The sequence below is a fragment of the Strongylocentrotus purpuratus genome, unplaced genomic scaffold (genome assembly GCF_000002235.5).
Source record: "Strongylocentrotus purpuratus isolate Spur 01 unplaced genomic scaffold, Spur_5.0 spur5_scaffold_6, whole genome shotgun sequence".
Lineage (NCBI taxonomy): Eukaryota > Metazoa > Echinodermata > Echinoidea > Camarodonta > Strongylocentrotidae > Strongylocentrotus > Strongylocentrotus purpuratus.
In genome coordinates, this window is record NW_022145612.1 from 13,195,906 (window position 1) to 13,221,641 (window position 25,736).

A 25,736-nucleotide genomic window follows, 5' to 3' on the forward strand; every position below is an offset into this window, starting at 1 on the left:
TAGTCCATGGTGTGTCATGAATATTAATTGTTTTGCTTACCTCGGCAAAATGTTTGCCTAGACTAAATGGAAAAATTACGGTGGGGGGTTGGCTGAAGTGGACATAATGAACCAAGTAGAACTGAGCTATGATAATTCATCCTCTTATCTTTCGTGTGCTTGACCTATAATCTTACAATTGCGTGGTAAATTGCGTCCAAATTTCGACTTGTTACACATGCGTTATATATGCAATGGCGAGCTTGCGACCTATTTTGATCAAATTACGGTGGGTGAGTGAACTTTCAAAAGTCAATGGGACATGAGGGTTCCAATGGAAGAGCTAGTGTCAACGTACATGTACGTCGGGTGGATGTGCTTTTCGTTTAAACACAAAATGAATTTGTAACGATTTTTTTTTGTAAAAGTCCATTGGCTATCATGTTTATAGGCTGCTGGACTCTGGCGGTAGGGGGCGTTCTCAAAAGAGACTAAACGGAGCTATATGCTGTATGTATCTTATTGAATAATGAAAATATAATTATTTCACGGCTTCCATGATATCAGATGAATTAACTATTAAAATGATCTTCAACGAAGAGATTGAGGAAAAAAGGTTACCCAAATGTTCAATTTGTGTTGATATTACAGTCCTTGTACATGTATAAGAATGCCTTTTTTAAAGCAATGACTGCATGTAAGGATTTTTAGAAAGTTTCAAGCAAAGAGACCGCAGACAGAGAGACCAATATCTCCTTGGACAGACAGTGATCTATTTTGATTCCTTGTCCGATATTTATGTAACTTCTACTTCTTCTCTCTCTGATATCTCTCAAATTCCATTTGTTTTTTCTCTCTACTTATTTTTTCACATTTTTTTCTTAACATCAATTGTCTACGATTAGCTAGTTCTCCTTTTTTTAATGCCGTTTTATAGTTTAATGGCTATACACAAAAACATCACTTCTGAATAGGCAATGGGTTTCAATCAATTGTTATGTTTTATTTTTTACTACGAAATTCCATTAACACCATCTTATTATTTATAAAGAATTTGTTGTTATAAATTACATCATTATTAATTACTGTAAAACATTTTGGTCTCTATATACAGAATATAAAACATGATCAAATATTAATTGTGCAATGCAGAAATTTAAAAGAATTATTCAATTCAATACATATACATCATCCTGAATTAAGTAAAAATTGAAAGATATTTTGACGATCGATGAAGTCTGGATCGAGCTAGAGACAATCCATGACTTCTCGCAGACGATGAATTCTAGAAGGCAATCAATGAATTCCAGCAGACATTTAATAAACTCCAACAGACATTCAATGAATTCCAGCAGAAATTCAATGAATTCGAGTAGACAATAAATGATTTGATTGAGGTAAAAGCGTCACGGCCTAGTAGATAATTCACAGGACTGAGATCACATCGTTCGCGGTTCGAGTCCTGCTGCGGCACTAATGTCCTTTGGTAAGACATTATTTTGTCTATATAGTACATTTGCCACACTTTACCCAGGTGAGATAAATGGGTACCTGGTAGGAATTATTTCTTTGAAATGCTGGTGGAGTGCCATAGTGGCAGCCATTCTAAAGCTGAGGTAATAATGCTGATTTATCATGGAGCGCCAGGAGTGTGAAGTTTGACAGACATGAGTGCTTTACAAGAACCCACTATTATTATTATTATTATTGTTCATTCTAGCAGACAATCAATAAATTCTAGAAGGCAATCATTGAATTCTAAAAGGCAATCAATGAATTCTAGAAGGTATTCAATGAATTATAGAAGGCATTCAATGAATTCTAAAAGGCAATCAATGAATTCTAGAAGGCATTCAATGAATTCTGGAAGGCATTCAATGACTTATAGAAGGCATTCAATGAATTATAGAAGGCATTCAATGGATGCTAGCAGACAATCAACGGATGCTAGCAGACAATCAATGAATTCAAGCAGAAAATCAGTGAATGCTGGCAGACAATGAACACGGAGAAGAATTATTACTGATAAGTTTATATTAATATACATACAAATAACCCACACAACTTTATTCCACAGTTGCTGTTTTTTCGATTGGAAAGGTGAACATCTTTGAATTTTGTAACATGATCTTTCTATAGCACTAGATACAAATCACTTTAAAAAGGGAAAATAATAGCAACGTCACACAATTCAGGTCACAATTCTAATAACATTCACAATTTGCAGATTCATAAAATGCATATCAAGTCAATATTGAAAATTAGTAGGGCCTACCGCCATCAGATATAGTACAAATAATACATGTATTATTGTCATCATTATTATTCTGTCGTTGGTAAAAAAAAAAAATGACAAAATACATTTGCATTGCCCATTTATGTGTATGGTTCCACTTTAAATGAAAAACAGAAAACCGTCGCTTTCCTACCTCATCTGATAAGACTACACTTGCATAGAAAACCTTCACTTATATTCGTGTAAGAACACTAAATATTTAGATTCACAGGTGATTCAGAAAAGTCAAGGAGTAAAACACTTTAAACACAAATAGGAGGAATGGACACAGCCCTGTTACACTGGACTTTCCTATGCTTCTAGAATTCACTTGTGTAGCATTATCTTTCTGATATAGTATTGAATTAAACACTGGCCCATGCAAGACCCTACTAGTCTCGTTTATTGATCATGATCTCATAGGAGAGAAGGATTCTACCAGATGCTGTTTGAGGAATCATCTTCAAGATGTCTTCAGACTCCTTTCCTGGGGCCCTGCTAAAGGTGTAGTTCTGCATGAACCAGGTAAAGATAAGGAAGAGATCAGCCTTGGCCACTGCTTCACCTAGACAGCCACGACGACCCGCTCCGAAGGGCAGGAAGCTTGGAGGATGATCACGGACAGTGCCACTACCATCCATGAAGTGCTCTGCAGGAAAAGGAAATGATTTGCTTTAATGTTCTACATAAAGAAGACTCGAGAGGTGAATACTCTACGAACAAAATATTGTCCTGTCCCATGTTGCCATATACTATAGTAGTAGTCTTTGAAAATCTACAGTGAATTGATCATTAATCAGACTTAAAGGTAAAGACCAGTATTGGAAACGTCCCAATTTCAAAAAATGAAATGAAAGCTCTTATTACCAATCATGTGTAAGGGTATGTTTTTATGGTGGCCCTGAAGGGACATCGCGAATAGACTAAATCGTGAAAAATATGCGATAAAATTCACGATATCGTCAATTTTATCGCATATTATTCACGAAGAAATTCACGAAATTGACGATATCGTGAACTTTATCGTGAACTTTTCACGATGAAATTGACGATATCGTGAATTTTATCGTGAAAAGTTCACGATATAAAGTTCACGATATCGTCAATTTTATCGTGTACTCTATCGTGTACTCTATCGTGTACTCTCCTGACGGGCGCTTCGTAAACAAAACCAGCCCTAGCTGGGGGAGACAGAGAGAAGGAAAAAAAGGGAAAGGGAAAGAGAAGATAAAAGGAAAGAAAGAATAAGAAGAAGAAAAGAGGGAAACGGGGGGCGAAGGGCTCTTGCCTCCTCCTCACTTCCCCCCCCCCCCCCCGCCAAAAAATAAATTAGGAGAGAGAGAAGGGAAAGGGAAAGGGAAAGAAAATATAAAAGGAAAGAAAGAAGAGGAAGAAGGAAAGAGGGAAACGGGGGAAGGGCAAAAGGCTCTTACCTCCCCCCCCCCCCCCCCCGCCAAAAAAATAAATAAGAGAGAGAGAGAGAGAGAGAAGGGAAAGGGAAAGAAAGAAGAGGAATAAGAGGGAAACAGGGGAAGGGCGAAGGGCTCTTGCCTCCTCCCCCCCCCCGCCAAAAATAAATAAGAGAGAGAAGGGAAAGGGAAAGAAAATATAAAAGGAAAGAAAGAAGAGGAATAAGAAGGAAAGAGGGAAACGGGGAAGGGCGAAGGGCTCTTGCCTCCTCCCTCCCCACCCCCCGCCAAAAATAAATAAGAGAGAGAAGGGAAAGGGAAAGAAAATATAAAAGGAAAGAAAGAAGAGGAATAAGAAGGAAAGAGGGAAACGGGGGAAGGGCGAAGGGCTCTTGCCTCCTCCCTCCCCACCCCCCGCCAAAAAAATAAATAAGAGATAGAGAGAGAAGGGAAAGGGAAAGGGAAAGAGAAGATAAAAGGAAAGAAAGAAGAGGAAGAAGAAGAAGAAAAGAGGGAAACGGGGGCGAAGGGCTCTTGCATCCCCCCGCCCAAAAAATAAATAAGAGAGAGAGAGAGAGAAGGGAAAGGGAAAGAGAATAAAAAAGGAAAGGAAGAAGAATAAGAAGAAAAGAGGGGCTCTTGCCTCCTCCCCCCTCCCGCGCCAACAAATAAATAGGAGAGAGAGAGAGAGAGAGATAGAGAGAAGGGAAAGGGAAAGAAAATATAAAAGGAAAGAAAGAAGAAGAAGACGGAAAGAGGGAAACGGGGGAAGGGCGAAAGACTCTTACATCCCCCTCCCCCCTCCCGCCATAAGGGGAAAGAGAAGGGAGAGGGAAAGAAAATATAAAAGGAAAGAAAGAAGAGGAAAAAGAAATAAGAAAAGAGGGAAACAGGGGCGAAGGGCTCTTGCCTCCTTTCTTTTCTTTCTTTTCCTTTCTTTCCTATTCTCCCTCTTTTTCGTTTTTCTCTTTCTTTCTTCTCTTTCCCTTTCCTTCTCTCTCTCTCTCTTATTTATTTTTTGGCGGGGGGCGGGGGGACGAGGCAAAAGCCCTTTGCCCCCGTTTCCCTCTTTTCTTCTTCTTCCTCTTCTTTCTTTCCTGTTATCTTCTCTTTCCCTTTCCCTTTCCCTTCTCTCTCTCTCTCTGATTTATTTTTTGGCGGGGGGGAGGGGGGGGCAAGAGTCCTTCGCCCTTCCCCCGTCTTCCTCTTTTCTTCTTCTTCCTCTTCTTTCTTTCCTTTTATCTTCTCTTTCCCTTTCCCTTTCCCTTCTCTCTCTCTGATTTATTTTTTGGCGGGGAGGGGGGGGGGGGGAGTGAAGAGGAGGCAAGAGCCCTTCGCCCCCCCCCGTTTCCCTCTTTTCTTCTTATTATTCTTTCTTTCCTTTTATCTTCTCTTTCCCTTTCCCTTTTTTCCTTCTCTCTGTCTCCCCCAGCTAGGGCTGGTTTTGTTTACGAAGCGCCCGTCAGGAGAGTACACGATAGAGTACACGATAGAGTACACGATAAAATTGACGATATCGTGAACTTTATATCGTGAACTTTTCACGATAAAATTCACGATATCGTCAATTTCATAGTGAAAAGTTCACGATAAAGTTCACGATATCGTCAATTTCGTGAATTTCTTCGTGAATAATGTGCGATAAAATTGACGATATCGTGAATTTTATCGCATATTTTTCACGATTTAGTCTATTCGCGATGTCCCTTCAGGGCCACCATATGTTTTGACTAATACATGATGATAAAAATGTTGCCGGGAAACCGCCTACTAATTGATATATTTGGTAAATTAGTTTATCTATTGGTGTGTGAGAGATAAACGCATGTGTCGCGCACGTGTGCGTAGTTCCATATACATCTTTCTGTGCTTGTAACTTTACGAAGACTGGGCCAAATTTCTTATCATTTTGATGATTCCAGAACCTTGCAGTATACACCAATACTTATATGCTAGATGATCAACCTTTTCTGATCGATTCCACAACGTTTCTTTCACAATGCAATCGCATGACCATAACTGGTCTTTATCTTTAATACATGTTCTCAGACATGAAAACAGTGAGTGTCAACTGAAAAAAAGAACAATCATTTAAATATGTTTGAGCCCCTTCAAGAATTCCATCTACATTTACCCAAGACAGGGCTCAACACTAGCAGGCGCAAACGTTGTTCAATTTTCACCCAGGGCTCATGCATACAGACTGTAAAAAGTTTGTTCACACCCCCTCACCCCAGAAAAAATAGTGTGGAGCCCTGCCTAGGAGCACTTTGTCCAGTTCTCAGTCATGTTGAGGGAGGCTGTACATGAAGTAGTTGTTGATCATTTCTGTGGTTCTTTAGAGGATGAAATAACCACCAAAAAACATGTATATTTCCTACCCCCATCCTCCCAAACCAAGCTCATAGAGTTTTAGATATCCTGGGAGAGTCATCGTAGACTTTATTTGTTTTTTACCTGGAAGGAACTTGTCCGGTTGGTCCCATTCTTGAGGGTCATAGTGCATGGAGTGTGTGTTGATCATCACCACTGTCCCTTTGGGGATATGATAGCCACCTGCAAAGTCAACGGGAGCCAGAAACAATCAATGTAAAAAAAAACAATTTCATGATTTGTAGTTTTCATACACTAGCGGTCTGTTTTAAACACAGGTTCCATTTACAATGTAATAATGTTCAAAAGATACAAAACCATGACCTTTATAGACAGGTGGAAAGAATGAAAGGCAACACTGAGTGCAATTGAAACAAGTACACTTATCAATTGACAAAAGATGATGCATTCATATACATGTAGCTTATACATCACACATTTAATATTGATATTTGAAACAAACATAATATTATTTCAATAACTTTGCGGATGAGTTTGGGTCTATACATCAACATAAACTATTTGACCTAGATACATGTATGTATCATGGTATAATAAGCCAGTTTCGTAATGTAACCAAATTTAATGCATACGTCTTTGTGAAGTGCCTCAATACAAATTATTTCATTCACCTGATAAGAATAATAGTATTTCAATAGTCAGAATGCAACTGCATATATTAAGTTGTTGCCAGGTTGGACAAACATTATGGCTTGACCTACCTAGCAACACTTAATATATGCAGTTGCATTCTGACTATTGAAATACTATTATTCTTATCAGGTGAATGAAATAATTTGTATTGAGGCACTTCACAAAGACGTATGCATTAAATTTGGTTACATTACGAAACTGGCTTATTTGGGGAAAACATTTTCCCAATTTTCTGCATCCCACTGAGCCTACTGAAAATCCTCAAAAATTACCTTATCCCTCATGTGACATCATAGACAGCTAAAGAAAGAATAAGAATACACAGGATAATGCATTTAACCAGGGAGGTCAAAGAAAGGAGTGGAAACTCTTGTAATTTATTCAAACGGATTCGTGAGTTCTAAAGCATAACAATGGGATGTGTTACATTCCACTCGGCTTTGAAGTTCCATGCTCAGAGCCGCGCTTCCACTACGGGGAATTTCGGAGGCCAGGTACCAGTTTCACATTTACTATAAAATATTAAAGAAAGTGGCTTGATTCCACTCCTTTCTTTCACCTCCCTGATTTAACCATACCTACAAGCAATTGAAAATACTTTATACATGTACATGTATCGCGTCATAGCTTTTCACACAATACCGCCTCACAATCTTTCTCTCTAGGCAGTGCTGGAACATGCCTGACATAGCAGTAGCTAGTATATTTCAAAAGGTGTGCCCCATACACCCCATCATCCACCAATTAAGACGGCTTTTAATTGATGAAGACGCTTTTCTCATAATTACCAAACTCTGTATCCCTGGTAGTATTATGTGGAAGAGCGATGGGAAGTATACTGCTGTACCGCAACACTTCATAGAGGGTTGCCTCCGTGTAGGGAAGCTTCCCGCGGTCGTTGATGGCAGGAAGACGATCACGGCCGATGACATCATCGATCTCGGCGCGGATTTTTGCCTGGATTTCTGGGTAGGTCACTAGGAGAGCCATGGCCCAGTACAGGGTCTCAACGGTTGTCTGAGTACCAGCTATAAAATACAACAAATAGAGTTTTGACCTAAGCTTTGACCTTTGGAAACTCATCCTTTCTTCAAATTTTGAGATTTAATCGTCATCAATAAAAAGAAAATCATTGAAAATAAAATATTTTGTCCTATCAGAATTAACCTTTTTGGAGGGGTTAATTGACTGAGATGTAATTATTCTCAATATACATTTTTTAACCCATAAAGACATATCTAATAGGAACATCAAATTGTACTGAATTGAGTTACATTGCATAGATTTTACACAAAGGATTTTACATCCGGGATCCTAACATGAGAGAGTTAAGGGCAATCCAACCTATGTAATAAGTTCATTTGTATGCGAGCAGAAAAACAAACAAAAGATCACTACTATGCCAATCTCAAATTGACAAGCTCGTTTGTGCTTGATTGTGATGTATTCGCACCCGACGCTGGTGTGTGTTGCATACTGAAATAGCACTCATTTCTTATTTCTAATCTATCCTCAAGTATATTACATGCATGCCCGGTGGGGGGGGGGGGGGGGGGCTCGGCCCCCCTCCTGCCCTTTTAGAATTCATACAGGACCACCATGTTCCTGCAGGTGACAAGCTAATACATCAATCATACATGTACCTCCAAAGATATCAGAAATCGTCTGGAAGACGTGAGTATCGGTAAGTTTGTCCACATTCTCTCCTTCTTTCCTTGCGTCTTCTTGAGCTTTGAGAAGTAGACTGTAGAAATTATTGATGTTCTCTATGCAGAGGAATAGAAAATGCAACACATTTAGTAATGACTCAGTCATGTTCATGAAGTTGGACAAAGACTGTTTCATAAGACTTCTTGTCAATAACAAATGCTAAGTCTCTATGACAGATATACTCTCAGCCAATCAAATAACGAAATTTCAGTAGCTCACCCGGATCATAATTTTCTCTCGTTTCATCCACCTGCAAACGCAAGAAGCCCCAAAGCTTTTCTGTGAGTTCCTTTATCATCCTTGGACCGCTGGTGGGAATATACCTGGCCCAAGAGAACATGTCTGCTGCTAGACCTAATCCAAATTTTTCATTGAGGTCGTCGTTTGTGTCCATCCACTGCGCAACAGTAGGGTCTTCCAACTCATAACTGCAATCCAATAATGACATAAAGAAAATCAGTTTACAAACAAATTTTATTGTACCTTTTTGTAGGGATTTTGCCGGACACTTGCGGTGGACGCATTTTCACCAGGCGTTATTTCTTGAAAGATACACTGTACATGCACAGGATTAGGGTTCGCATTGCAACTGAATCCTAAAGTAGAATAAAGCCGCTGAGCAATGACAATGACAATTTATTCTTATGTCAGACACATTGGGGGTATTGGAGAAGTTTACAATCAGTTTGAATTTGTCAATTTAACACTGGAAAATACACAATTCAAATCGAATTAATGTTAAAGACCGTCACCACTACTGGGCCGGAATGGATTAGACCACACAGCGAGGTCACTGACATGTGGCTATCTCATCAACTCAGCTCTCAACTAACATAAGAAAATATCAAATAATAATAATAATAATGATGAAAAAACAAAACGATAATAAAAATTACAACGACAATTAATGACAAAATAAATGGAAGCAATTGAAAAAGAAAATTACTGGCACGAGAAAATTGATATTTGAATTTAATAATGAATTACTAAAAATATTCTTGCATCACAGTCGCATAAATATTTTTAAAATTAAATTTAAATAAATTTATTTGTTTTATTGCCTATATAAAGTTTCTTTCCAACTCAACTCAATCTATACTGCTGATTTAAATAAATCTATTTTCTTGTTGTCTATATAAAGTTTCTTTCCAACTCAACTAAATCTATACTCCTGATTTTTATGCTTCATGACGAGCTGATGTTAAAATTGGATTGCTTGCCTTTTTACTAAAAATTACTAAATAAAAACCTTGCTTACCAACAAGTACCAATACCGTTGGGCAGAACTCACCTTCGTCCAAAGCACATCTGTGCGAGTACGTTGTACATGATTAGATTGATGAGGACCTTAGGGTCTATTGGTTGTCCCTCTGTCATGGCCAACTTCTTATCAACCTTGGGGTAGACGCTGGAGATGAGATCCTGAAGAGGCTTGCCTGTTGCAAAATGCCTGGGAGCAAGGAAGAAAGAAAAGAACTAGTTGTCTCATCGTGTGGTTTGAGCGCTTGACTGGAAATGCCCTATTCATACGATGACATCTCAACAACAACAAATAAATAATAAGATATTTTTTAGTCCACTTTCATTATGCAACTTGTATGTGTAAACTATGTGTAGGTGTGCTTCTCGCTAGCGCACCGAGCTAGCGCTCCAGCTCAGTGGCGGATCCAGGAGGGCGGGGGCTCGGGGCCCGCCCCCCCCCCCGGGAAAATTTTCAGGAGCAAAAAAAAAATTAAAAAATGGGCCCCCCCCCCTAAGAAATCCTGGATCCGTGCCTGCTCCAGCTCCCTGTCCCACGTGTGACGTCATGATTCAGGACCCCTATATTTCGCTTTCAAGCCAGGATTTGAAAATCTGAGAAGGGTCTTGGAAAATGCTTATTGAAGTATTAAATTGATATTTACACAACCTTAAAGGAAAGGATTTGTGTTCAATGATATAGGCTTTCCTTACATGTATAATTTGCCCATTTTGTGAAATTTCTTCGTACAGTTAGGCCTACTTAAATACTGATAAAGTTACCTTTGGTAAATATTATTATTGTTATTACTAATATTAATTATAGACATGACATGTATTCTTTCTACACAGGTGGTCGCTAAAGCAGGTTTGACTGTATTATTTAAGTTTTACCTAAGAGCTGTGTGAGCCAATTTGCGATGAAGTTTCCAGGTCTCACTGTATGGGCTGAAAGCAATGTCCTTGAACCCATCCGTGAAAATTTCCACTGAAAATTGAAATACACGAAAACACAATATCAGTAATGCACGTAAGTTGATGTTTGCTTACATTAATTTTCCATACATTCATTTTAACCCCTACTGTGTGACGATCGACACTGGCCGATATTTTGTATGCGCTTTTGGTTAAACAAATTTGACTAGCATTAATATCTTGGTGGCCCAGAGAAAACTACAAGGATTTAAAGGCCCACTGCACTACTGGTAGCTACTTGCGCCCTCTATATAACAAACAATGCCTAATCGGTGACCATTGGTCCCCCATGATCCTCTTTTTCTTATGTTAACTGAGAGCTGAGTTGATGAGATAACCACCTGTCCAGTGACCTTCCAGAGCGGTCTAATCCCTCCTGTAAACTATATGGCAGATAAGCTTTAACAAAAAGAAGTATAACTACGGTGACTGTTGCATGCACCCGCCAACACCTCAAAAGTCAATTCCTTCTCTCTATTATAACTGTCTATCTCTCCCACATATAACCTCTTTGCTCTTTCATCTTCTATCTGATATTGCAAATATAATATCAGTATCTAAACATTACAAAAATTACATGATTAAAGATCGATGCAACAAAAGCAAAGCAACATTGTTATAATTAAAGAGAAGGTCGAGTTCTGGGAAGAGGTGAAAAATAATTTGTGAGCGTTATCATTTTTATTACGCAAGTGTGGAAGAACATCAGATAAGACACGTTCCCTGAAAAACATGGCTCTTCAAATGCCTTCATATTCTAAATATGTCATGTAACATCGTAAAACTCCAGGGTAGGATTTTTACGCCACATGTTCGTGTAGTCCCATATATATATCTTTCTGTGTACAGTGTTTGTAACGTTACCAAGACTTGGTCAAATTTCTTATCATTTTGATGATTCCAGAACCTTGCAATACACACAAATTCTTATAAGCTAGATGATCAACCTTTTCTGGTCGATTCCACACCGTTTCTTTCACAATGCAATCGCATGACCAGAACTCAACTTCATCTTTAAGTATAGCTGAATATAATAATAATAATATTTAGCTTTTATATAGCGCTTATCGCAAATGTCTCTAAGCTCTTTACAAATATATTATTACCCCGGGCAAGAAAAGCTGAAAGGTAGTGGATTTGGATGGCACAGTTATAAAAAGCCTTACATTAAGCACCAATATGTCCTGGCACTCCAACATTACTACCTCGGTCATAGCATCAAAGTGTTATGTTAATTACTATAATTATTCCAGTCATAGCATAGAGTATTACTTAATATCATACCAATTCTGTAACTGTCTGGTGCTCCAACATTATTACCCCAATCATAATTAAACAATAATATGTTGATATCCAACAACAATTATCCCTGTCATGGCATAAAATATCGTGTTGATATTTGATTACTAAATCCTATCCACTTACAAGAGTAGAAATCTGGACGACCAGCAAAGTCCACGCCCTGTTTGAGGACGGCTTCCTTGATCAATGCTTGACGGTTGAGGACTACCATCCATCTCTCTCCCGCCTTGAAGCCAAAGATATCACCGTACCTCTTGGCCCATTCCCCAAAGACAATCTCAGGAGAATCATTCATACCTAAAAACCAAAGGAGCATAACAAACATGAAAGATTTAACTAACAGTAAGATATATCAAGATGAGATTTCAAGAGAAGGAGCCGTATGATAAAACCTCAAACAATTACAGTAACAGCAAAAATAAGAAAGCAAAAAACTTAGTCTAGATACAAGTAGATCTAGAGTTCAATGTCAATGAGAAAATCTAGTACCAAACTATCGTAACATGTTTTTGAATACTTTCTTGTGAAAAGGAGCTCTTTTTGGATTTGGTATTGTAGAGCTATATTTTGAAGAGGACATTGTACTGAAGCATGTATGAAAGCATCCTATCTTCCCATATGTCTATTTGCATTCTGCTATCATCAAACTTCATTTTGCTCTTTCCGTCACAATCACCGTCACCATTCCCTCTACATGTTATCGTGCTATGTTCACTCTCCCCAACTCCTTTCACGTTTATCATTTCATGTTTATCCTTTGTTTTTTGTTCTTTACAGTATGATTGGTTATGCTTTATTGAATATTCATAGCAGCTCATTTATTATGCAATGCACGTAAATCTATGGATATCCATGTGCCTCCTTTTATTTACAAGCTCTGTTATTTGAATATTTATTAGTTACAGTTGTAATACAATGTACATGTAAATCCATGTAGATATATGCAAGTAAACCCCTAAGGTTGCAAGCATGTATAATCCCAGGCAGTTTCCCACATGCAAGCATGGAGTAAAGATGTGTTTGTAGTGTTCTCTGCAAGTTAGAGACCTGCCGTGCCTTAGCCGTAAAGGCCACCCTATAGTATCATAACTTCTAATTCTTCACAGACATCTGCATGACTTTGTATTTCACTGTTTTCCTTTCTCTTCTTTCAAAAGTGCTCTCTTGGAGTTGAAGTTTGTGGAGCTGAATGGCTCTCGTGACCCTGTGTATTTTTCTTCCATTATGTTGGAATATCACTAGAAGTTGGTGCCTGGTAAATTAGGATCTACATTTGACTTACTGAAGATGCTGCCAACGATAGGCAGGCCTCTTGGACCAGGAGGAAATCGCTTTGGCCTCACGATGGTCCAGAGGGCCAGCGTAGCAGTGACCACGCCAAGGGTTGCTGTGATGGTCAGGGCGTTAAACTGACCAAAGCCAGACTCTCCAGCTCCAAGGAGGTCAATCATGATGGATTCTAATCAATCTATATAAATTGAATAAAGAAGTTTTCATGGATTTACTTATATATATATATAGGCGTGAAGAAAATGGTCTAGGAACGTGAGACGTAGCTGTACTTAACAATTTTATTACGAGCTTTTAAGAGAATGAATGAGAGTGTATTATTACTTTGAAAATCGAAATTAACTCTATAAGACTATATAGATGCTGGTAGAGGTATAGTGAGCTCCATGCACCAGTGGCGGATCCAGGGGGGGGGGCCGGGGGCCCGGGCCCCCCCCCCCCTTGAGAAAAAATCATGTAAAATCACGTGATTTTTACCTTTTTTGGGGGTTGGGCCCCCCCCCCCTGGCGCTCAAGGGGGGGGGGGGGGGGTGCAAATTGAAATTTTTTTGAGGATCAAAAAAAAAAAATGTGCTCACTACCCCCCCCCCCCCCCCCCCCCCCCCCCCCCCCCCCCCCCCCACTGAGCGACTTTTCGGCCGGCGCGATTTTCAAATTTTCGGGAGCAAAAAAAAAAAAGTTGGGCCCCCTCCCCTAAGAAATCCTGGATCCGCGCCTGCCATGCACTGCAACTTGCAAGGCAAGGGAGCTGGAGCGGCAGCGCATGCGCAGCTGGAATAAGACCTCTTATATAATATGTTTTATTTAATTTAACTTCATTTCATTTATTTCATTCTCCATAAAAACATTAAAACATACAAACATGATATACAGATCAAGATCGATAACAATACAAATACAAAGGGAATAGGAGCAAACAAAATTTTATGGGAATGTGGGGTCAACAAAAAAGGCAATTAGCCTTATGAACGTCAACCCCTTAAAAAAATATACACTGTATTGTTGAGAAAAAAAGCAGAGAAAACCTAAACATCGATACAAGAGGGGGGGGGACGAAAGGAGAAGGGTAGGGGAGGGGAATACATTACAAAGTTTATTAATTGAAACGTGACATCATTTATTTTGAGATTGAATGCAATGATAAAAGATGGGAGTTTATACAATCGTTTAAAAATATTCATTGAATTAGAGTTTTTGATTTTAAACGGGATATTTTTCAAAAAAACTGGCCCTTTGAAAAAAATTGTATTTTTTGAAACATTTGTACGGATTTTAGGAAAATGAAAATTACCAGCATTACGAGTTTCATGAGAATGTATTTCATAATTGAATGTAAATTCACATGACATGTAATTTGGCAGTAAACCCTTGGAACACATAAACATAAATATAGAAATATTAAAATTATTTATATCATAAACATTTAAAAGCTTTAATTGTTGAAAAAGTGGCAAAGTGTGGGCATTGAACGGGGCTTCGTAAATTATTCGAACAGCCTTCTTTTATAATACAAATAATTTCGTCATAAAATAATCAGAACCATTTGACCATGTAATATTACAATAATTAATGAGTAGAATTATCAAAGCATAACACAACATAATCAAAATATATCGTGGAATTGTCTTAATCGATAAATAATATCAACTCCCTTAGCAACTCTATTACATATGACACCAATGTGCTCATGCCATGTCAATCTAATCATCGATGTAAAGTTTGTAAACACCGAGAAATTTAATTAGGTACTACTTTAACTGAAATTGCAGTCAGTGGAAGTTGTAGTCTCCACTCATTTCAGGTTGCAGTATTTTCAGAAGACTAGAGCAGATCGAGTAAAGCAGATCGCAATATTGAGGCCTATACCGTGTGAGTCAAAAAAAAGTTTACACCTAGAAAATTGGTAATTATTTTAAAACTCAACTATGAACAGTAAATTATTATACATCTTATGAAAGAGCGTTTTATCCCAAATCATTTGGTATCATATTTGTGTGGTATGTGTTCACGCTTGGATGAACAGGAGGCATTGTTTGCGAGAGTGCAAAAATCGACTTGCGGGAAGCTCCAACACCGACGCCGCGGCACAGTAAAGCATATGTATTTTTAATTTTGTAGGCAATGCTAATCAATGCGTATTAGTAGTAGTATTACCTGTAAAAACTAATGCCAGTATCATTATACATACCCTGACTCAGCTGACGCACAAGTTTAACCAGCGAGATCGAACGAAAAAGAAATTAGTTTTTACCTACCTCTTTTAGAAGAATGATAGAAACTTGATTAATGATATTGTATAATCAAGTCTCACCTACGTCACACTGGACACGTCACTAGGCGATACGTGTCTGCATCTGTGTGGACCTATGTCTGATAACAACAGTCAATGTTTGTGCGCTTTGAGACCAGGGAGGTTTTCTGATTCACAAAGGTGGTTTGAACCCCCGGGGGGGTTTTGTACCATTGTTGTGAATTCGGGCCACTAAGTCTCACCTCCCTCTTTAGAAATAATGCCGAATATATACCGTTTGTTTACATATTGATCGTCAACTCTGTACTACGGCAAGCAGCCAGTGAAAACGAACTCGTTTAACTTAGAGATTATGGGAATACAAGCATAAATTTAAACAAACAGAACTTTGTTAGTCCTGGCTCATTTTTTCTGATTGAGATGTCATATGAAAGGGCAGAAATTGAACTTTCTAGAAATGCTATTTTCTCTGTGAAATTCAGATACCGCCCGCCAAATGACTTTTTGGTTTCCTCTCTTCAATTTTTTTTAAAATCACTCGATCATACATGAAATAAGCTCCTATAATGAGGTGCATCAAATGACAGAGGAGGATCTAAGCTTTACAAATAGGTGTCATTTATTAATTATAATTGTGATTAAGTTATGATAAAACATCGATAATTCTCGGTTCCTTTTTTTTTTTGGACGCACTATAGACAATTGTTTTCTAAATTTGTACATTTAACAACTCCGGTGTGTTAATAAGATGAGACGTTTCGTGGGAGCATTTATTACATTAAAAGAATATCTTCATTAGGTTTAATCTGCTCATTGGCAAGGTCCTGAATGTTTACCACTTCATTGTGATCTGTAATATGTGGAATAGTGACGGAAACAAAGGTTTGATCTTTTATATGGAAATACTGATACTCTCCCATGTTTTGCACGTCCTCTGCACCTGCATAAAATCAGCATTGCATAATTCGTTTAGATTACAGGCGGGAAAAAATGGAATAATATTATTATCAAGCTATTCAGTGGCGTAGGCAGGATTTTTTCAAGTATGGTGTTTGAAAATTGAGGGGGGGGGGGTAGTGAGCAATGTTTTGTTCTTCTTTTTTTTGCCCCCGAAATTTGAGGGGGGGGGGGGCTTAAGAAGCATCAATTTGTTAACCCCCAAAACACCCCCCCCCCCCTACGTACGCGCCTGAAGCTATTATTAACCAGGGAGTTGAAATGATTCTGTGTGCGTCAACTACGTGCTGCCTGGAATGAGGTTGGCACCTTATTTTTGGATTGCATGAACAGGATTTGAAGCTATATTGAGTATTGTGTGGAATGACCGAACATTTTCAGAATATACAGAGTCGACACGAAAGTTAAACAGTAAGGTTCAGACAAAGGGGCGGCCGAGCGACTTCCAAAGTGGGGGGGGGCACCAAGAAAAATGGCACTTGTCAAAGTAAAAGAGGCGCCTCTCAGATTTGAAAAGGGCAATCATCAAAGGTGAAGGGGTCACTTATTAAAAGTGAAAAAGGGCAATTCTCGTACCTGAAAAGGAGCACTTACTATATGGACACTTTTTGCAAATGAAAATGGGAACTTGTCGAAGGAAAAGGGGCACGTGTGGAAATAAAAGGGGCACTTATAAGAGGTGAAAAGTGGAATTAAGTGGCACTTTTACAAATTAATGGGGGCACTTGTCAAAGTAAAAAGGGCACTATTCCTATGTGAAAAGGGGCACTTCCTACAAAGTTAAAGGGGTACATTTCCTAGGTAAAAAGGGGCACTTTTCGGTGCTTAAAAAGTGAGGGGGGCACTGTGCCCCCCCCCCCTACGGCACGGTGACCTATATTATCAGAAAGCAATTCCCTCTATTTGAATATGTTATCAGCTAAGAATAACAAGCTAGTTTTCAAGCGCCTTGACAGGCAGGCACCTCATTTTGGATATATTGCAAAGTTCACGGGTAATATTGCCAGTGTGCCGATAATTCCAATAATTTTAGGAAATAGACTTATTACTCATTTCATTGATAACATTATTATTTTGAAATAGACGACAAATACAATAATTTTCTAGTGAGAAGCATATATTTCCTTTTTCTTACCTCTGTGACGTGCCGTAAAGTATTTTGGTGACAATAGTCAAATTACTGACTAATCGCCAATAGGCCTAAACCAAAACACAACAACAACAATAAGAAGCTGAACTTGTAGTCGCTGCGGCCCGTTCGCGCATATTTTTTTTACACAACTGTTTAGCCATTTTCGCGAAAAAACTTCAAGAAGTGCTCTGGTAAAAGAGTCTAAGTCGTCAGCGCACTTAAATGTGCAAGCACGTACACCCAGTGAAGGGAAGATGATAGACAGGGGAAAAGAAGGATAGTGGAGAGGATATGGAGAAGGAAAAACAAGGAAATAAATAAGGAAAGAGAAGAGGATAAGTCAAATGAAGAACATATAAATATATAATTGAAGAGCTGAGAGGATCATAGATCTAGACTCTTGAAAAACAGGGAAATACATTAGAGAAGGAGAAAGGGAATCTATCAGATTAAAACAAAGAAATAGATGACGAAGGAGAAAAGGATAGATTGAAGGAGAAACAAAGAAATACATTAAACAAAAGAGAAGAGGAATAAAGGAGAACAAAAGAAATACATAACGAAGGAAAACTGGGGGGTAATTTGAAGGAATTAAAACAAAGAATTATATAACGAAGGAGAATAAGTGCAGATTGAAGGGGAAAAAGAAATACATGACAAAAGAGAAGAGGATAGATTGAAGGAGAACACAGAAATACATAATGAAAAGAGAAGAGAGGATAGATTTAACCCGAAACAAATAACGAGTATGTACACATGCATGTGCAGCTCCAGCAATCCAACAAAACTGCTAAGGGTAATGCTAGACTCTGTCTCTAGTCGTTTGCACAGTATATTTGACTGAAGTGGCTAAACAGTTGTGTAAAAAAATATGCGCGGCCCGTTCCTAGAAACCGTCATAAGTCTAACTTCTTGACTATCCCATTGAAACGCGTGTTAATTCTATAACACACGTTTCAATGTGATAGTCAAGAAGTTAGACTCATGACGGTTGTTTCTAGGAACGGGCCCCAGATTCATTCAAGGAGCGCGTCAAGTCCTCTTCAGCTTCGAGTCTTATCTTGTCCTCGATTCTGATATATAATAGTCTAGTGTCAGCTCGCTCATGACTCTGTGAATTCCAAACTACGGAATCCTGTACATAAATTTCTCCTCGCGGAGCACTAGAGTCTACACAAGCCCAAATCTGACGCCGAACTGGAGTGTTTCAAGACACTTTCCGAGCTGGTAAGTGCAGGCTCGGTCCCACATACTGATATATGTGCGATGGCGTCGAGCTCGCTCGAGTAGACTTACATGTAACTCCGGGAAGCTCCAACACTGGCGCGCAGGCGTCGGAGCTTTGGGTTCGTGCATGAAAAAAACATTCTAACACTCAGTAACAGCGGGTTGGGGTAACATTATCTCAAAATATGCAAAGGGAGTACTTACAATTTTGTCTTCATCATGTTCATCATGTTCATAGGTTGCTCGACTCCTCTGAGCATATGGATGACCACTTGAAATTAGATCTATAATTTGAAGAAGTCTTTGATGGGAAAAAGGGAATGATTCTTCGTCCTATCCAGACGATTCTTCCATGTTGTTTCGTCAATTCAACCGGCGCAGAGAAAGTACGCACCACCGCGCATGCGTACTTGTGCATATATACTTTCTCTTCGCCGGTTGAATTGACGAAACAACATGGAAGAATCGTCTGGATAGGACGAAGAATCACCCCCTTTTTCCCATCGAAGACTTCTTCAAATTATAATTTCAAGTGGTCATCCATATGCTCAGAGGAGTCGAGCAACCTATGAAGACAAAATTGTAAGTACTCTCTTTGCATATTTTGAGATAATGTGTGTTAGAATGTTTTTTCATGCACGAACCCGAAGCTCCGACGCCTGCGGCGCCGGTGTTGGAGCTTACCAGTGTTAGAGTAGACTAGATCTATAGCAAACAATGTCCAATCGGTGACCATTGGTCCCCCATTGTCCTCTTTATCTAATGTGAATTTAGAGCTGATTTGATGAGATAACCACCTGTCAGTGACGAGTGACCATGCAGGGAGGGCTAATCTAGTGCAGATATTTATCGATTTATTTCTAGGATTTAACAATTAAAGGTAAAGACCAGTTATGGTCATGCGATTGCATTGTGAAAGAAACGTTGTGGAATCGATCAGAAAAGGTTGATCATCTAGCATCTAGCATCTGCAAGGTTCTGGAATCATCAAAATGATAAGAAATTTGGCCCATTCTTCGTAAAGTTACAAGCACTATACATAGAAAGATGTATATGGGACTACCCTATATCTCTCACAGACCATGAGAGAAACAAATTTACCAAATATATGAATTAGTAGGCGGTTTCCTGGCAAATTTTGTATCATCATGTATTAGTTAAAACACATTCTTTCACATGATTGGTAATGAAAGCTTCCATTTCATTTTTTGAAATTGGGGCGTTTCCAATACTGGTCTTTACCTTTAAAGCCCTTTTTACTTGATGTATCATGTATGTGTCACACAAATGCAGACCTGCCTAGAATCACACATAGCTGCATTACTATCCTGGCTGTGTATTAAAAAATAAAAGCTGTGCTATTGATTCTCAACATTTCAAACACCACTGTACAAAATTCAACTGATTTCACTCAAAATCGGTACTTTAGTGACAATTGATGTCACCTAAATAGCAGTAAAATACAATTTTTTTTCAACTTACCGATGTTAGAACAATTTAAGAAAATTAAAATTGTGAGTCTTGTCGATCAGCCGCATCGGTATGATTGTGTGCATTTACGTGTTATGAGCATATCTCTATTCATGTATACAAATGCTGCCTATTAAAGGTAATACAAAGTTTTGGGAAATTTTGAAAATTGGGTGGATAGTGATTCTTTACAATTTTGATATATTTGGATGCCCCTGGGATGTATTATAAGCACTAGAAAACTTAGCCCCTATACTACTTCTGCTTTCGAGAAAAATTGAATATAAAAATTTACCGGTGCTCCCGGTAAATTTTGATAAATTTCAAATAGCGCCTACGGCCATACAATGGTAGCTGCGACCATGAAAATCTTAGAATATGTAGTTGTCATATATAATTCCCGAACGGGAACAACTAATCGGTAGATTTTAGTCAAGACATATTGTTTTATAGCCTGATTAATATCTTGACCTTGAGAGGGAGCTTTACAACATAAAGAGTTTATTATTTACAATTTCATAACTTTAGACTCGATTTCAAACGCGACAACGATCACTGAATATTGTAGGACGGCATATGCATCCAATATGTTCATTTGAACCAAATTCATGACCCCATACCAAAACTTTGTATTACCTTTAACAAGTAGTGCAGTGCTAGAGGTCAATATGCATTAGCATTGACTCTCTATGCTTTGCTGGAGTGCCTAGAATGGGAAACACTTGAACACAGGAGGGAAAAAAGTTGTCTAGTTATGCTGTACAAAATCAACAAGGGAAAGGTGGGCCTAAAGCAAAAGGATTACATACAAGTATCAACAGGGTCAAGGTTAAGACGAAACCACCAATACTCATTATAAATCCCCTTTGCCAGAAAGGATGTTTATAAATACTCCTTTTTCCCAAGTACTGGATGATCATGGAATGCCCTAGACCAGCAGTCTGTTGGGGCTTTAGAAATGCACTCTAGCATGGACCACCTGCCATACAGGTTAGCGACATGCAGAATACCGTCCTGCTGACTTCAATTTCAGAAGATTTAGTCCTGGAGAGAACTTGTAAACCGGATTTAAACTGCTCTCAGGTTAACTAAACTACCGTCATTAACGGTGTATAAACCGCCCTTGTGTATTAAGCGCACCTCTCTTTTTCGCCCTTTAAATTTTTTTTTTTTTTTTTTTTTTTTTTGGTCGACTTTGTCGGCAGCAAACCAGGTCCGTGTTGAAAAACCACGCAGGAAGGCCTTTCATTTTAGTGCGAGGTGCAGCTGAATGTGTAAGATCATTAATGTAAATTAAAAAACAGTAGAGGACCTAGGATAGAACCTTGTGGTACGCCGTGTAATAGAAGAAAAATTGGAGGAATTATTATTATAAACTACAAACTACATATTGAGATCTATCAGAAAGATGACAGAAAAATTTGATTGTTGTTCTAGTTTCCGAGTGGTGAGTCAACACACCGATTACTGAGCTGTGAGACATTGCCAGGCATAGCGCATAGCGGAGGGGCATAAATTGAAACTTAAAAATACTTTCTTTTTTTTTAAATTTAAAAAAAAAAATTTTTTTGGTGTACCGTTTATAAACCGCACCCCCGACTTTGAAATTTTTTTGGTGGCAAAAAGGTGCGTTTACTACGACTCCTTACATGGTAAAACAATAAACCTACTAAATGTCTGTAATCTGTTATATTTTGTTTATATATTGTCTCTTGTCTCTTGTTGTAGATCTGCTGTGAAGTGAAACTTTTGATGAAAAATGGCATCAGTCAATCAGGACCAGCAACCACTCAACTTGGCTTCAAGAATGGATTTGCCTAATCCAGTGAGTCTTGATGACATGAAAGGAATATTTGCTTCTCAAAATGTTGATCTGGATGCTAGAGACGAACTGCATGGTTGGTCACCTTTGATGATCGCTTGTGCTAAAGATAAGAAGGAAATGGTCCAGCTCCTCCTTGATCATGGAGCTGACCCCAATGCAAAGGGCTCCAAAGATGGAAACACACCGATGCACTGTGCTTCCGTGGGCTACAAGTGTACAAATATTCCACTTTTTGCTAGTGATCACTGTAATGGCTGGGACATACAGTCAAGAAAGGAGATCCTCAGACTTCTCATCAATCATGGCGCAACACTGACCTGTAACTCAAATGGACTTGATCCTCCTTGCATCGCAGCAATTTACAACTTCCAAGACATCGTTGAATTCTTTATCCAGGGGAAAACCCATGAATTGCAATTGTGCAATGCAGAAAAGGCAAGAGTTTATGAAATTCTTGGAGTGGCACTGGGCCTTAATACCAACCTCAATGCACCTGCTTGCACAGGTGAGAACCACCCATGTACGCATTTCTGCAAAGCTCTGTCTATTCACGAAGAAAGTGGCATTACATCCTTTAGAAATCATGGAAAGTCTGACGCAGCTGCTTCTTTCTCTCTTTTCTCTGAAACAACGGAATGCAAGACTCAAGAAGACTGGGAAAACATTAAGTCAGATCATTCGTCTTTAAAGAACCAGTGCTTCTTGGTTGCAGAAAGAGTGCTCCCAGAGGAAATGAAAGATGGCTACATCTTGCAAAGAGTTTTCCAGCATGGGCTTGATGGCGTGATGTTTCACAAGGGAAAGATCCAGGAAACACTGTCTCAAGGTTGTCAGATCTGTAGAGAATCAATACAATTGGAGCTGGAATCAAAACTTGAGCTTGGATCAGTCCTTTTAGAGATAGTGAATGGTATCCGTTTCACAAAACTTGAAGATGAAGTATTTGATGAGTGTTACAAGTTGCTAGATCTTTGTCTTCAGGTGTTTAGTAAAGACTCCCAGGACCATCTGCACAAGATGAACTGGCATTTGGTGAATGAAGTTGGCAATTTATTGTTCGATATTGCTCTCTATCATGACTGTGCCAAGTCAAAGAATATGTTTGAATCACTGCTTCAGTTTGGTGAAAGAATGGTAAGAGTTATTAGAATACAAATTGGTGAAAAATCTTGTGCATCAATCACTCGCTGTATCTTGGAACGCATTGATGAATTATATTGGAGGTCTTCCAAAACAGGGGGAAGGAGGAAGAGTACCGACGAAAGCAAGTGAAAGAGAATTGTATGAAGCACTTGATCTCAAGGATGGTGCGATTTGAAGATGCAACTCGAATCGTATTCGGGAAATCAATGTTGCATTCGTTACTGGGTGATGGTCATTATGCCAAACAGCATTTCACAAAGGAAACTGCTCTGATCCTCATCCGCAATGGGTGTGATATTGAAGCGCAAAATGCTGTTGGTTTGACAGTGGAAGAGATAATCTGTAAAAGTAGCCGTTTTGATCCAGATGCACCAGAAAATGAAGAGCTAATGACCCTGTTATCCCCACCAAGAACAGCGTTACCTCTCCAAGAAATAGCAGCAAGAACAATCCTTCGCTGCAAGATCCCGCATGAGGGCATAGTACCAAGACATCTGTCTGTTCTTGTTACAGGGGAAGTAGAATACTCAGACTCAGAACTCTTCCTAGAAGACTCTCCTAGTGACTGTGAGTCAAGTGCAAGTGAGTATTGTGGATGGTATAATTCCAGTCATGATGGTAGTGTATCTGATGGTTTTTAATGTCTGATTGACATGATACTCCCTGCCCTTGGTCCTGTCTCATTAAACTAATAATAAATGCTCGGCCACTAGTAATACACTTGCCCTCCCTTGAACCAGTAAACAAATAGATGATAGGCTTAGCGCTTTTTAAGTTACTGCCCCAAAAGCCTGAACTGCCATACTCTTGCAGCTTTCAAGGCATGTCTGCATCTGCAATACATCTTTTCTAATTTCTTTTTATATTCCTCTTTGTAATCAATGTATGCTTTGTTCGTATAGTAATGTTCTTTTGCTTTGTAAGTATTTTCTTTTTATGCGCTTTGTATCTTATGAAAAGGCACTTTATAAATGAAATGATATTAATATTATCATATTTAGTAACAGCTGTTACATTTCAAATTTGCTAACGGCCAATCAAATGCAATGATTTTACTAGCTCATAATAGTTAATTGTAACTTGTTGATAGACATTTTATGAAACAGGGCCAAGATTTAAAAGCTAATACCTTCCCCGACATGGGGTATTCAGATAAAAAGAATTCAGATGGTCCTGAATCTTCATGCAAAGTAATCATATCGTGAATTTTCTTGTTTGTAGCATAATATGGATGGGCCTCATGATACACTTTCCACAGCTGTAAACATGCACTGTACGTATGTACAGTTTGTCATTTTAAACCTTGTGAAAATGTTGCAGTCCAATCAGATTAACATCGATAGGATTAGATTAAATTTTCAAAAGTGAATATACATGTATGTCCACTTTTAGGTCTCCCATGGTCATATGAATAGGGAAATTGAATGGGGGGGGGGGGGGTTAGAGAACAATCTTTTAACTATCTCCAGCTTGTATGTTTGTGGATAGGTGTCCATTCAAGCTAGATGAAAACAATGAATGATACCAAACTCCCGCCCCTGAATTTTAAAAAGAACATTTTCTTGTGGCATTTTCTAAAGAAACAGACTTATGAATATGACTCAGCTGAATGTCTTCACAAATCCTTGAAATAGATTGTTTCCTTAATCATTGTTTATATATAGTTATTTTTATTTTAGAAATCTCTGTTTCAAATTAGATAACACGTAAAAGATATTTATTAAAGGAGAAATGTGTATTGTATTAGACATACATGCATATTTTCGAGAATTTGAATTCTATGAAATAAACTGTGATCTGCCATTACTCTTGCAAATTATTTTCTCTGGGCTATATTTTCTCAAAGAGGCGATATGAGCCTATTAGGTAAACGTTGAATATAAGTGATAGGAGGAATCGCCCTTGGATTTCTCTAAATACTTACATGTGTGTATATATACATGTATATACACACACTCTTAATGAGCGTATAACTTGAGTTATTACATCAAGGCATGTATTACGTCAACAGAAAGTTGTTCTTGATGTTAATTTCAGACTATCTGTAAAGGAGACAAATTCATATATGCATGTATATGTATTTAATGAGTTATAAGCTGTAATACCTGGATCAAATAAATATTGGCATTCTGGAGGGTGTTTTTGCCTCACACTGTTAATATTATCTGTTGATTTTATTGTGTATTTTTGATAAAATAGTTGTTATTCAATTAAGCAATCGATTGTACGGTTTATAATTATTATTCAGCTACGTGTACTTTACTTTGTGTCTTTATTCAGCCTTTTTTTTACAATCCATTTTTTGGGAAAACTTTGTTGAGGGGTGCTGATACCAGATTCTGTTGTATATTATGGACACAATTGATATACCTTCATCGTATACATGTAAATGTTCCCAGTATACTTACATGAAATAGTAGGGAGGGGGAAGAAGAGAGAGAGAGAGAGAGACGAATAAAACTGATAAGAGAGTTGGACGAGAGAGGGGGGGGGGGGGGGGGGTTGGAAAGCAGAGAGAGAAAGAT

At 38.5% G+C, this 25,736-nt stretch overlaps 2 protein-coding genes across 7 annotated transcripts; one reads left to right on the plus strand and one right to left on the minus strand.

The window, feature by feature from the left end:
* Window positions 1-961: 961 nt before the first annotated feature.
* LOC575820 (steroid 17-alpha-hydroxylase/17,20 lyase) lies at window positions 962-19,118 on the minus strand. 5 transcript variants are annotated; one of them, XM_030971947.1, is made up of 10 exons: window positions 18,978-19,118; window positions 13,199-13,384; window positions 12,040-12,213; window positions 10,534-10,627; window positions 9,692-9,850; window positions 8,620-8,828; window positions 8,334-8,456; window positions 7,479-7,718; window positions 6,121-6,219; window positions 962-2,903 (listed from the first exon to the last, which is right to left on the minus strand). In XM_030971947.1, exons 2-10 carry the CDS (start codon window positions 13,365-13,367, stop codon window positions 2,647-2,649), a joined length of 1,524 nt encoding a protein of 507 aa, XP_030827807.1. In that variant the 5' UTR covers window positions 13,368-13,384; window positions 18,978-19,118; the 3' UTR covers window positions 962-2,646. The 5 variants fall into 5 exon arrangements, with proteins under 5 accessions (XP_030827807.1, XP_030827809.1, XP_030827806.1 ...); XM_030971949.1 differs by lacking the exon at window positions 18,978-19,118 and adding an exon at window positions 17,550-17,642; XM_030971946.1 differs by lacking the exon at window positions 18,978-19,118 and adding an exon at window positions 15,462-15,508.
* Window positions 18,529-25,425, plus strand: LOC100894058 (protein fem-1 homolog B). Of its 2 annotated transcripts, none has more exons than XM_003727462.3 (2): window positions 18,529-18,773; window positions 21,972-25,425. In XM_003727462.3, exon 2 carries the CDS (start codon window positions 22,003-22,005, stop codon window positions 23,338-23,340), a length of 1,338 nt encoding a protein of 445 aa, XP_003727510.2. In that variant the 5' UTR covers window positions 18,529-18,773; window positions 21,972-22,002; the 3' UTR covers window positions 23,341-25,425. The 2 variants fall into 2 exon arrangements, with proteins under 2 accessions (XP_003727510.2, XP_030827810.1); XM_030971950.1 differs by lacking the exon at window positions 18,529-18,773 and adding an exon at window positions 19,222-19,355.
* Window positions 25,426-25,736: the final 311 nt, after the last annotated feature.

Excerpts from the sequence above, each read along its gene's own strand:
- LOC575820 (XM_030971947.1), bottom strand. The coding sequence starts at position 13,367 with ATGATTGACCTCCTTGGAGCTGGAGAGTCTGGCTTTGGTCAGTTTAAC. Across the intron at positions 8,457-8,619 it reads GAGAGAAAATTATGATCCGG|AGAACATCAATAATTTCTAC; the intron begins GTGAGCTACTGA and ends TCCTCTGCATAG. Across the intron at positions 7,719-8,333 it reads GATTTCTGATATCTTTGGAG|CTGGTACTCAGACAACCGTT; the intron begins GTACATGTATGA and ends TGTATTTTATAG.
- LOC100894058 (XM_003727462.3), top strand. The coding sequence starts at position 22,003 with ATGGCATCAGTCAATCAGGACCAGCAACCACTCAACTTGGCTTCAAGA.